General features: G+C 56.0%; 1 protein-coding gene across 1 annotated transcript; it reads right to left on the bottom strand.

The window, feature by feature from the left end:
- Positions 1-361: 361 nt before the first annotated feature.
- ENTPD2 (ectonucleoside triphosphate diphosphohydrolase 2) lies at positions 362-6,984 on the bottom strand. The gene is made up of 9 exons (XM_072352628.1): positions 6,757-6,984; positions 4,415-4,532; positions 4,044-4,194; positions 3,760-3,919; positions 3,442-3,669; positions 2,680-2,946; positions 2,424-2,543; positions 2,031-2,165; positions 362-1,471 (listed from the first exon to the last, which is right to left on the bottom strand). Exons 1-9 carry the CDS (start codon positions 6,865-6,867, stop codon positions 1,271-1,273), a joined length of 1,491 nt encoding a protein of 496 aa, XP_072208729.1. The 5' UTR covers positions 6,868-6,984; the 3' UTR covers positions 362-1,270.
- Positions 6,985-12,201: the final 5,217 nt, after the last annotated feature.

Here is a 12,201-nt window from a genome sequence, read left to right as displayed (position 1 = left end):
CAGAGCCCTTCCTGTGTGTCCCGGAGTGCAGGGACTGCACAGAGCGGAGCTGCCAGCGTGCGCCTTTGGGCTGACCATGTTTGGGAAGCCTGAACTCAGCTAGGCTGGCTGAAACTTCCATTTCCAGGTGGGCCTGATCGCAGACTTTAAGTCCAGCCTGGCCTCTCTTTGGGGATTCTGCAGCTGGGAGAGCATACAAAGCCATGGCTGTGTCTGAGCACCAGGTGGGCTTGAAGGGAGTGAGTCCTTTGGGTAAAGCTGGGCATGCAGTTGTATCCCAGAGAAGCCCACTGGTGCCCCCGTGCCTGCAGCACAGCCAGGCTTTGTCAGCCCATTGCTGTGATACCAACAAAGCCATGGGAGTGGTTACAAAGATTTATTTCTGATTATAAAAAAAGAACCAACAAAACAAAAGAAAACAAAGCCCACAAGCCTTCCTGCACATTCCCATGTCCCTGTTTTTTTTCCTTCACTCATTCAGAAATAAAGGCACATCCTCCCAGCTGTCTGCCTTGGGGCGACACAGGGCTCAAACCCTCAAGCAACACAAAGCACTGCTCCTGCAGCAAGTCCAAGCCCCTGCTGAAGCAGTCGCACACCTGGGAACTTAAGGCAGCACTTGTGGCAGAGCTGAGACTGGTGTAGGAACTGCAGGAATGAGGAAGGCACTGCATCTGATTGCTGGGGGGTCATGGGAAGCTGCCTGCTCTGCTTGTTGCTAAGCCCCTTCCCGATGGCCCTGAGCTGAGACAGGTGGAAGTCCAGGTGAGGATTTGGCCCTCAGGGAGTTCAGTGGGGTTTGTGCATCAACCAGAAAGACAGTTAAGTTCCGGGTGATGCCCAGAGCTCCCCTGAATGGCTGGGCTGGTTCTCCAGGGACAGGTAGTGAATCGTCTATAAGGACTAGAGTAATGTTTCCCACCTTCCCCATGTATATGAGAATACAGTTGTTTGTGCTCAGTGGTCCAGACCAGAGGCAGACAGATACCCCAGATACGAATGTCCAGACCTCAAGCCTGCTCCAGCATCTGTCCCTGAGTAGCACTGGGAATCCCTTAAGACATTCTCTTCCTCTTTTATCCCCCCTCTTTCTGCAGCTTGAAAGCAAGGGGAGGGCAAAAAGGTGCAGCTTTCCTTCTGGGGCAGACAGCATCAGGTGTCGGGGAGGGTGTCTCTGAGCACTTGCTGCATCCCAAGTACTCAGGCCATGAAGACTCCATCAGGAAGGATGGTGCTGAGTGCTGCAGAGAAGGCCTGTCCTGTCCCATGGTTAGATTGTGCTGGACTTGCTGTGCCGGAGCAGGTAGACAGCAGTCAGCAGAGTTGTCAGGGTGGTGATCACAAAGAGCAGGATGAGGATGACCCAGTAGTTGTACAGCATGCTTCTGTGGGAAGCAGGTTCCTCTGCTGGGATCATATTGGTGAGGTTCAGCATGTAGCCAAGGGCCCAACCGATGGATGTTTCTCCTGCCTTTGGAAACAGCACAGCATGGTCACTGTCCCAGTCAGCCCAGCTCTGCAGGCCATCCAGGGGACCTTCCACTGTCAGCCCAATGCAGCTCACAGCACCGAGTCCTTGCTCACCTGTGGGTCCGGTCAGCCCAGGCACAAACAATGCCCTGGTGGGTCAGTGTTCATATTCTTAACTGGTCTCATTTGATGGGAAGAGGATTTTATGTGCCTGGGTCAGTCCTGACCTTCCTGCCCATCCCATGCCCCAGGTACGTGGTGGGTCTTGGCAAAAAGGGTCCCACCCTGAGCTCACTTCCCAACAAGCCCGGGTTGTTTGAGATCTGCACTGTTTGGAGAACCAACGAGAAACTGGTGGACTCTGAATTTCCTGACTCAGTGACCACCCTACGGTTAACTCAGTTCATTTGTCCCCAAAACTGGGAGTCCCATCCTGCTCCTGTTCCCAAGGACCTTCCCTTGCACATTTTCCAGCTAATGGTGTGGGCTCATCTCCCTTACTTTTTGTCCCAGTGCTGAATGAACACCATGGGATGGCTACCTGCCCCTGTGTTACCCACCTTTTTCTGGAAGGCAATATTGGGGAAGGAACGATTGTTGAAGTTGTAGCCCTTTGTGATGAGCAGATAAACAAACATGCTGGTAGCACAGTAGTCAGGCAGCCTCTTCTCCAGCCTGGGAGCTTTCTGGTACAGCTGAATGGGACCATGGGGGGACAGAGAGAAGAGATCAAGCCAGTAGGGTCCAGGATGTTTCTGTAGCCTGAGGCTCTGGGTGATTGCACCTGGCTGGTCAAGGTGCTACTCATACCCCCCTGAGCCCCTCTTAGTCCCATGTGGGAACCATCACCAACCCTGCTGCATGGGATGGGAGGGTGCCAGGACACCCAGGCCCCTCTAAGGGATGCTCTCTGAGCCTGTGAGCCACACAAAGCTCTTCCCTGGGGAGCCTACCTCATTCCAGTTGGTAGCACAGATGGCCTCAGCAGCATCCTTTAGGTCACTGGGCAAGTGTACAGGTCTCTCCATCACTGTCTGTATGAAGTCCACCGTGTAGAAGAAGGCAGAGAAGGCCTAATGGAGGAATGGAAGCAGCTGTATGACAAGCTGATAGCAAACCCTTGCAGAGCTGTGGTCTGGCTTTGCTGCCATGTGACACCTGGGCCCTCCACACTGCCAGCCCACCACCCTGCTCTGTGCTGGAACTTACAATGAAGTTTCCTGAAACCTCAGGCTGGAAAACATCATCAAAGGAGCAGCGGGAGAAAGAGCAGTTGGTGAAGTCGAAGAGCTTGCTGACGTGCACAGCACAGAGGTTCCCATTCCCAGTGCCGGACATGATGATGGTGGTGTTGAGGGGAAGGTCAGGCTTCTCCTTCTCCGTGCAGGGGCTGTCATAGATGCTGCTCAGTGACAGACTCTTGCGGTAGCCCTTGGGCCAGCAAGGATTGGCAACAGTTCCTTGGTAGTTCTCAGCCTGCCGGAGGAGCAACACACATCATCCCAGCTCCCCTGTGCCACAGCCCGTGCTGCGTTGCCTCCAGTTCCTGGTCGGGAGGTGCTGATGAGCCTGGGCAGCAGGACGCAGAGGAGCACAGAAGCCAGCAGTTGCCATCAGTGTCTGGAGATAATTGACACAGGCTTAGGGAGAGGGGAGGAAGCCCTGGGACTGTGGGAGAGGTTTAAGGGGCAAAACCCAGTGTTGGCTTTTGAGCTGAGTTGCACTGAGTTGAGTTGCCTGGGAAATGTGTGCAGCTGTCCCATCCTAGTGAACAGGGCTACGAGATGCCTGCAGGGGAAGCAAGAGGCCTGGCAACCCTTGGGTCTCTGCAAATCATCCCTCCCCAGCCCCCACTGCTGAACCCAGGGGGGCAGACAAAAGTCCAAAGCATGGTGCTTGTAGGGAGTCGGGTCTGGTACCTCCCATTCTGTATGAATGCTGGGGTGGAGGCAGGTGAGCATGTGCCAGTACCTGGAGGATCTTTGAGAGCAGCCTCTTGAGAACTTGGTCCCTTCCATAGCAGAGGAAGCTGTGGGTGTACACCTTATATGGCTGGCCATACAGCTTCAGCATCACCTCATTTTTGGGATCTTCAATGGCATCACTGGTTTCAAAAGTGATCTGCGTGGAAGCACCTCCGAAGTCCATGGCCCCCAGGGTCCTCTTCTTGGATTGGATCCATTCCCCAAGCCAACCACGCTAGGCAAGGAGACAGTGGTGGGTGTAGGACGTGGTGAGCTGCCAGGCAGCCTGGCTGTCCCACTTGCCCTGCTGCGTGCCCCTGCTCACCTTGATGAAGTTCTCCAGGAGGTAATTTGCTGTGACCCAGCCAAACACCCCCTCCTCTTCCCCCGACAGGATCTTTGCTCCCCGAAAATCAAAGGGGTATGACTTGAGTGTGGCCATCACTGCACTGAGGACAGCATCTGAGGACTGTGGGTCTGCAATTCTGCAGGATAGATGGAGACACGGTAGTGCAAGGAGCAGAGCAAGAGCTGCAGGCAGGTGGGGAAGGTTGCATACCTGCAGGGACATCCCCAAGCCCCTGGCAGCACAGCAGGGTTAACGCTCACCTGAGCAGGCGCATGCCAGCTGTGGCACCCAGGTAGAGTGGAGTGCCTGCATGCTTCTCCGTGGGCACATCTCTCATAGCCTGGCTCAGGCAGTGCTCTAAGCTTTTCCCAGCAGCCGGAGGTTTTGAACTGTAGCTGGAGATGCCGGGACCTATAGAGAGGGAAACTGCATCACCCTGCAGCCACGGGAATGGAGGGAGGATGCTTGGAGAGAGGCTTTGCTCCCACCAAGCACATCTTCCCTGGGAACGGGGGAGGTTTAGGGAGCAGGGCAGGACCCCTCCTAGCACCTCCTTGCTCCCTCTCGGAGCGCGGGGAGGCGGCAGAGCCAGCGAGGGACGTGCCACCGCCGCGCCCGGGACAGCCCTTACCCTCCACGTCGCACATGCTGTGCTCGCTGACCACTCCAGTGTCGTTCTCCTTGTCCGCGGGCCATTTGTAAATGAACACGGCCGTGTGGGAGGACCCGGCGTCCAGCACGATGCCATACTGCAGGCGGAGAGGTGAGGGTCAGCCGGGCCCTTCCGGCAGGCGGGCAGCGCTGTGCCCGGCATGGCCCCACCACGCGCACCGCGCTCCCTCCGCGGAACAGGCGCGGCTCAGGGCGGGGGGACACGGGGAAGCGCTCCCTTCATCCAGTGCTGCCCCGGGACCCTGCGCTCCAAAGAAGGGCAGCCCGCCACCTCATCCCTGCCTGCCCTTGTAAGGCTCGGCCATTCTCCGGCTATAAATAACCCCTTTCCTCCTGCCAAGCATGGTTACCCGGCTCCAGGAGGAGCCACCCCTTCCCAAACCACCCACAGCCCCCAGACTCCACTAAGGACATGGGACTGCTGGGCATCCTGCACTGGCCGGGCCCGGCTGTGCTGCTGCTGGCAGGAGACAGAAAGCACTCTGCCCCAGCTGAGTATCTCCATGGGGTGAGACCACCTCCATCCTAAACGTGGCCCGGAGAAGGGCTTTACCTGCATGTTGTGAAGCCCTTTACCACCCACATGGCCCCCAGACAGGCTGCTTCTCTCCCAGCCCTGCCCGTGGGCTGCTGGTGGGGACAGGGCCCTGAAGGTGAGGGTCCCCAGGGGGGTCCCAGCTCCACCCAGCTGCTCAGCACCACGTGTGTGCCCACCAGACCTGCGGCCAGCAGGAAGGTGGCCCAGGGGCCCAATGTCCTCCACACCATCCCCAGTATTGCCCTGGATGACTGGGCCAGACAGGCAGTAGAAGCCCTGTGCACCTGTAGTGCACTGCAGTGGTGGCACTGTGACAGCTGAACTGTGTATCCACGGGATCCACTGATCCCACAGAAGGAAAGAAAATGGCTCAGAGCTGTGAGGCTGCGATGCTGTAAGTTCAGTTGTGTACCCAGAAGGGAAGAAGAGCACACTCCCAAGATCAGTCCCTCTGGCAGCAGAATAAATAATCTGGGGTATTTTTAGGGCTATATTCCAAGCAGAGGAGCTGGAAGGAGAAGTGGAGCTGTGGGTTAACCTTATCTCACCAGTGAGCTGAGCTACCATCCAGCAGTCGCTGCTAATGAGGACTAAGTACAGGAGCAGAGGACTAAGTAATGGAGCAGGGCCACGGCACCACTCCTACCACTGCCAACAACCTGACCCCAGGGCTGATCCTGAGGCCAGCAGGAGCTCACACCCCGCCCGCCCCAAGGGCACCTTCATCCCCCAGCAGCGTGACACAGGCTGGGAAGCTGCTGGTTGTTGCCTGGCACCCCCTGCTTCACTGCCTCAGCCTCCTCCTGCCCCAAGCAGGGCTGTGGACACAGTTCCTGTCTTCCAGAGTGGCTGTGGGTGGTGCCTCAGTGGCAACGGCCCCACTGCGGTCACTGTGCTGGATTGCATCTATGCTTGCTCCATCCAGAGATGGGGCAAAGCTTGGGTCCCTGGGCTCAGCCTCGGGAACCTGGGTGCAGCCCCATCCTGCAGGGAGAGAAAAGGAAAAGAGGAAAGCACAGCTGGCTTCAGGTTTCCACTGCAGGAGAACAGGCTTTGAACAGCGACAAAAGCACTGCAAACACAGGTGGGACTCAGCAGGGGTCCATCTGTTTCCCCGCTGTCCAAAGGGAAGAAATCCATCTGGAAAACAGCTATAAGCCTAGTCCTAAATGCCACAGTACAGGGCAGAGCAATGCGTCACAGGGAAAGAGTTAATTATTACAGTCTAGTGACAACTGGGGACTATCACCCCGGCTAAGCCAACTCATTTTCTCAACATAATCTTTATGGCAGCGGTCAAATCCAGAGGGAAGACACACCGCTGGCATCCACGCTCGCTCAGAAAGCTTGGGGTGAGAAAGAGGTTTGGGGTGAAGCACTTTCAGGACAGGAGCTGCCTGCACTAGTTGTCTGTCCCTGGAGGACATGGGATTTTTTAAAACAAAAGAGTAAACTGGAGCACTTCCCCAGCAAGGAGCTGGTTGGAAACTTCCTTCGGTGCCTGAAAGTACAATGAAAAAAAAAAAAAAAAAAAAAAAAGAGCAGCTGGTTCTCATAGACAAGAGCTGCTCTCCTCGCTCCGCAGTGCAGTGCAGCGGGAGGCGCCCGCCCGGCTCGCCGTCCCCCGACCCGACCCCGCGGCAGCGGCTCGAGGACCGCAGTGGAAGCCCCGCATCGCGGAGCCGCCCCGCATCGCAGAGGCTGCCCGGCTCTCGGGACGCTCCCGGGACCCCCACCCCACAGCGCGGTCCCTCCCCGCTCACCTTGAAGCTCGGCGGACCGCGCGTGTCCCCGGAGCCGAGGCAGAGCAGGAGGATGCCCAGGAGGCAGCCGAGGGCGAGCAGCAGCAGCACGGCGGCGGCCCGGCGGGCCATGGCGGGGCCGGGCGGGCGCTGCTGCTGCTCTGTGGGGGCAGGTGAGCGGCTCTGCGGCGGCCGCCGCTCCTCCTCCTCCTCCTCCTCGCCCGCCTCTCCCGGCTGAGTCACCGCCGCCCCGGCCCACCCGGGCGGGACACCGGGCCCTGCCGTGCTGCTCGGCCCTACGCCGACCCCCGCCCCGGACTCTCGGCCCCCACCGCCCCACGCCCCCGAACGGGGCTCCGTCTCCCCCCGCTCCAGGTATTGTCCCCGTCCCAGGGCGCAAACCCTGCCCGGCCCCTGACCATCACCCTCCCGTGGGGCTCAGGCCCCCGCGCCCCCACCCCCAGCCGGGCTCCGGGAAAGGGGAGGACCCCTCGTCCCCAAGACTCCGAGAGCTTCAGTGTATGCAACACCAGGAACGCTATGGAAAGCCCTCAGGAGTCTCGCCTTCCAAGATTAAGTATTACCAACCCGTTACTGTTTTTAATCATTGCAAGTTTATGACAGCCCTGAGGAGCTCACACATATATTGGGATTGTTTTGAATACGGTCACAAGTGAATAATGTAATGCATTTCCAAATGGAGCACCAAGCCAAGCAAGGCTGGGCCCCTGCCTGAGAAGGACATTTTGAGCTTGCTTACACAGAGGGATCAAACAGTGAGCAAAATAATAAACAAGGAGATATCACCAAGGAGAGCAGTGAAAGCGGCTTCTAGAGATATGGATGAGCTGTGATAAGATGAGCCCCAGCACAGCTCAGCAGCGCTCACACTGCCTCACGACATGCTCAAGAGCTGCTCCAGCACAACACTGAGCTCAGACCTGCTGAGAGCCTGGGGATCCTCCCCATGAACCTGTGAGCACTCTGAATTCTGCATGAGCCCAATGACTTGGGCACCTGGGCCGCCCAAACTGCTGGTGCTGAATGTCTCCTCAGTGCATGCACCAGCCTCCAGCACCGAGCCACCAGCACACAAATGTGAAGCTGCTGTGTCTGGAATTCCATCTGTGGGCAGCAAGGCTGCAGATTCAGTTTCCATTGGGATAGGAAGAAATGAAGGGGTGCAACAAAACAAAATGAGGACACCTCTTGCTAAGCCAGTGTCCGCAGCACCTGGGGGTGGGAGCTCACCCCGATGGCCCTGAGCCTCAGCTCTGAGCCCAAAGCTTTTCCTCTCACCAACAATGTAGCCGCTTTTCCAAGACTATAATCTGCTCCTGGCAAGTTTTGCTTGCCTGGAAGCGAAGATCAAACCCAAGCACAAGTCTCCATTCTTGCCTTCTTTTCTAAAACCTTTTCCTGCTCTCATCTCCCAGGGCAACAGTGGCCCAGAGGCTCACAGAGGGGTCCCTGGCTGGGGGAGCAGCATTCCCAGTCCCCAAAGAGCCAGGAAATAGGGCCGTTTCTGCAGGGGGGGGGGGTTGGGGGGTGGATGGAGCTGCCCTGCTGGGATGTCAAAATCACAGAACTGAAGCACGGTTGGGTTGGAGGGACCCAGGGATGGGCACCCACAGCCTGAAAGCCTCATGATTTGAGGCCCCGATCAGCCTTTCAGGAATTAAGGCATTTTCTTATGGAATAAGGATAAAGCGGAAGAAAACTATGTAAGACAGAGTTACAACTGAAGCAAAATGAAGCAGTGAATGCTCCAGCTCCCCCAGAGCAGCCCCCCACCTCATGCCCTCTCCTTGCCACATCCTGCCGGTCCCACAGGGGAAGCGCTGGCTTTGTGGCTCAGTGTAAGTGTGCTGGCATTGTTGTCTCTCACCCTAGCAACAGAGTTTCCTTTTGATAGATGGTTTTTGTCCCTCGGTGGAGGCACACGGCCCCAAAGGAGCGCCTTCAGCCAGCAGGCGTGTTTCCAGTCCTTCCCACACCCCAGAACACAAGGAGAAAACCCCCTGAGAACCACTTCCTTTCTGGAGCTGTCGCCCTGGGGCTTGTCCCAGTGATGAGGAAAGGAGCACTTTGTGTAAATGGCATTTTCCCACCCTCTCCCCAACAAGCCCATCTGTGACCATCCAGCTCCCTGCGTGCAGCCGTCCTGCCTTGAGGTGTCACTCCTGGCAGCAGAACCCAGGTGCTCAGCAGAGCAGTGTTGCTGTGATGGCGTGGGCGGTGCAGATGAAGGCACTCACAGGACAGACTGCAGGGAGGGCACAGTGAGCTTCCCAGGGCACAGGGATGGGGGAGCAAAGCCTGCAGGCCGAGGATTGGCCATGTGGCCTCTTTCCCCATCTCAGCTCCCAGAGCTCGGTGGCCGCCCTGTGCTGTGTCACAGCCACCTTTGTGCCCAAACATGCAGGATTGCAGCTCCACGCTTACAGACACCTGGGTACTGGGTAGGAAAACTCTCCAGCTGTTGCTTTGGGCAAAGGATGCTGGAAATATGCTCTCCTTAAGCCACTGCCTTGACATCTACCTCCATGCGGCCTCCTGGGCAGCATCTGGGCTCAGCTCCTCCAGCAAACCCAGGGATGTGCGGGGCAATACCTGCAAGCTTTGTGCAGCTGCTGCTAAACCACCTAACCGAAGCCAGGTTATCGACCTGACCCATACCCAGGCCAGGGACAAATCAACTCCAATCAGCTGACTAAGGCCATTTGTTTCCATATTCGCCCCTCCTGGCTGCCCAAGCCAGGACCTTTGGTAGGAGTCCTCCTGCACAGCTCCTGCCTTCCCGTTCTGCCTTGTCTTTCTTGGGCTTTGTTTCTCAAATGACTCAGAACTCAAAAATGAGAATTGGATATTCCCAAATCATGACAATTAAATAAACAATTAAGAAAAAGAGGAAGAGACAGCTAACGAGCTGCAGAACAATGTTGCAGTTTTCAGTTTTTGAACACGATGGCGAAACTGGAGGTTTTTTTGTCTTTTGGTGGGAACTGGAGTTTTGAGCTGAAACACGCGATGTCGGCAGCTGCAATTGGAGGAAATAATGGCACTCTGTGATCCTGAAATTCTGCACTGTGGAGTAGAAGAGCAAACAGGGCCTGATCCTGGGGTGATGCTCACTAAAACTTGGTTCCTTAGCAGGAGCAGAGGCATGGGCGAGGGAAAGGTGGTGGGAATAGCTGTGTTCTGAGATGCTTTCTGAGATGATTCCTGTGCATACAGAACCCCCCAGAGAGGAAAAAAATTCTTTCCTGGATGTATTATTGACAAAGCTTTCTTCCTCCTTCCTTCCCCCTCTTTTTTTTTTCTTCTTTTTTTGGCTAATTTCACAATTTCAGAAGGTTTGAGGAGATTTATGGGTTTCTGAGAGTCAGCAGCAGCTGACTCTGCTCAGCAGAGGGAAATGTGCAAAGCAGCAGAGTCAGAAACAGCCCTCCAGGTTTGGGCAAAGAAGCAAAGGGGGAAGAGGCACTGCCTCGTGTGCTGGATGGTGCAAAGCAGGGGAAGCCATGGGGAGGAAGCTACTTCTGTCCCCAGCTCCATACAGGGACACAGCACCAAGATGTCTCATGCAAGCCCAGTTTTCTTACCAAGCCATCCACGTTAAATATTTAATGACATCTGAGCTTACTTGGTTACTCATGGCTGAGCTCTCTCCAGGCTGCCTTGGGCTCACCTCTGAACCCCGGGCAGCTCCCAGCCCAGTACATCAAACTGCCTGCAAAGTGCCTTGGCCTGAGCACTGATAGGGGTTTTGGAAGACATTAAGATCTAATCAAGATTTTGGAAGCATCCCAAAGCAGTTGATACTTTCTGTGTAGAGAGTTCATACCAGAGGAACCAAGATGGGACCAAATCTGCATCTGTCACTTAAAAATGGCCTTTCCCTTCGAACTGGCCCTAAATACAGAAGAAGGAAAAAAAAAAGCATCTTTTAACAAGTCCAAAGTGAACTCAAACCAATACAAAGCATTTTGGGCTCAACAAAACTTTGGTTCTGAGGCAATGCCTTTGGGGTTGCTTTGTTTAGTCCATGACAAAGCACATTCCTCTTCCGGTTAGCCCAGCACTGTGCAGGAACTGCCTGTTAGCAGCCCTCAGGGGTGCAGCTGCTCACAGCACACCTCGTTCTCAGCCCTCCCCACGGCTGCAGCACTCCCAGGGACACGTGGCAATGTTCCTGTGCACCTCAAGGCCCCATCAGCACCACACTGCTCCCTTATGGCTGACACTCCCCCAGGGAGGAAGCGGGGCAGATATCCACCACAGCAGCTGCACTTGATGTAATGGGGAGAGTAAAGTCACGATCCCCATGGAACGCAGCTGCGGAAGGAAGTAGGAATTTTGGGAGCCCCACCTCCACCCCATCCCCATCCTGCCAGGTCTCCCTGCAGAGGGAGCATCTGTCTTCAATAATCTGTACCTTGGAAGAGGCTCAGACTTAGACAGCAGTGAGCACATGAGGCAGGTCAGGGTTATGCTGCAGTCACTGGCCCGGCCAGGAGTGCTGTGCTGATGAACACCTCAGGGGCACTGCCATCCCCTGTGAATAAGCAGGGTGTCAGGCCAAAGGGCTGAAAAGCACCAGGCACTGAGAGCAAACACAGACAGCAGCTGCACAGCACACCCTGCCTGGCTTCACTCCATACCTCATAGGGGACCAACCGTGTCCCAGGTCCCAGTGGCTTCTTCAGGTCCTCAGTTCACATCCCAGTGGTTTGCAACGAAGAGAGCAGGATAGAAAGGTGTGGGCAGTCCGACTGCACACCGGGTACTGGAGTTCCTGTAAACTGCCCAGAGCAGCAGGAAAGCTGACCGTGCAGAAAGCAGGTTCTGTACAGTGGGGGGAAAAGCAAAGGCACAAAACACATGGGCTGGGGTCCCAAGATGTGGTGGTTCCTGCTGGCATTTGGAATAATTGCTCTGCTGCATCCCCTGGTGCAGGCTGGAGGCCAGATGCAACTCCTGGTTGAGCCTAGGCCTCTCTGTGGCTTCCCCTTGCCCAGTAACAGCCCCAACATCAGGATCCTACAATGGGGGACCCCCTATACTGTCTCGCTCTTGAGCCAGCAGTTATGGGACCTGTGACAGATACTTCAAGTCTTGAGTCCTCAGGTGGCATGGCACCATAATGACCATCTCAGGGTCAGGGCTTAGTGCAGCTTATTAGGCTGGACATAGCCAAGACCTGCTATGCATAGCAGCCTCCAGCTGTGAGCAGCATCTCTGGCTGTGCATTCACAGATCTGTACAAACCCAGTGAGATCAGAGCCCAGCAAGAAGGGAAGATGCGCACAGCACTGCTCACAGCCCTGGGTACAGACACAGCTCTCATTGCACTGGACCACCATACTCATGGTAACAGGATGGCCAGACATGGAGATGAGGGACAGGTACACAGCAACACATCAGCACAGTGTCAGGGGCTCCCACTCCCAGGGAGACCTTGAT

This window comes from Excalfactoria chinensis, chromosome 18 (assembly GCF_039878825.1).
Source record: "Excalfactoria chinensis isolate bCotChi1 chromosome 18, bCotChi1.hap2, whole genome shotgun sequence".
Classification (NCBI taxonomy): Eukaryota; Metazoa; Chordata; class Aves; order Galliformes; family Phasianidae; genus Excalfactoria; species Excalfactoria chinensis.
Note: the sequence above shows the minus strand (reverse complement) of the source record. Positions and strands in the feature narration are given on the sequence as shown.

Bases quoted from the DNA above. Each gene is read 5' to 3' on its own strand.
- ENTPD2 (XM_072352628.1), bottom strand. From the start codon at position 6,867: ATGGCCCGCCGGGCCGCCGCCGTGCTGCTGCTGCTCGCCCTCGGCTGC. The intron at 3,920-4,043 runs GTGAGCGTTAAC...TCTATCCTGCAG, and splicing joins GCTGGCATGCGCCTGCTCAG to AATTGCAGACCCACAGTCCT. The intron at 3,670-3,759 runs GTGAGCAGGGGC...CTCCTTGCCTAG, and splicing joins TCCTGGAGAACTTCATCAAG to CGTGGTTGGCTTGGGGAATG.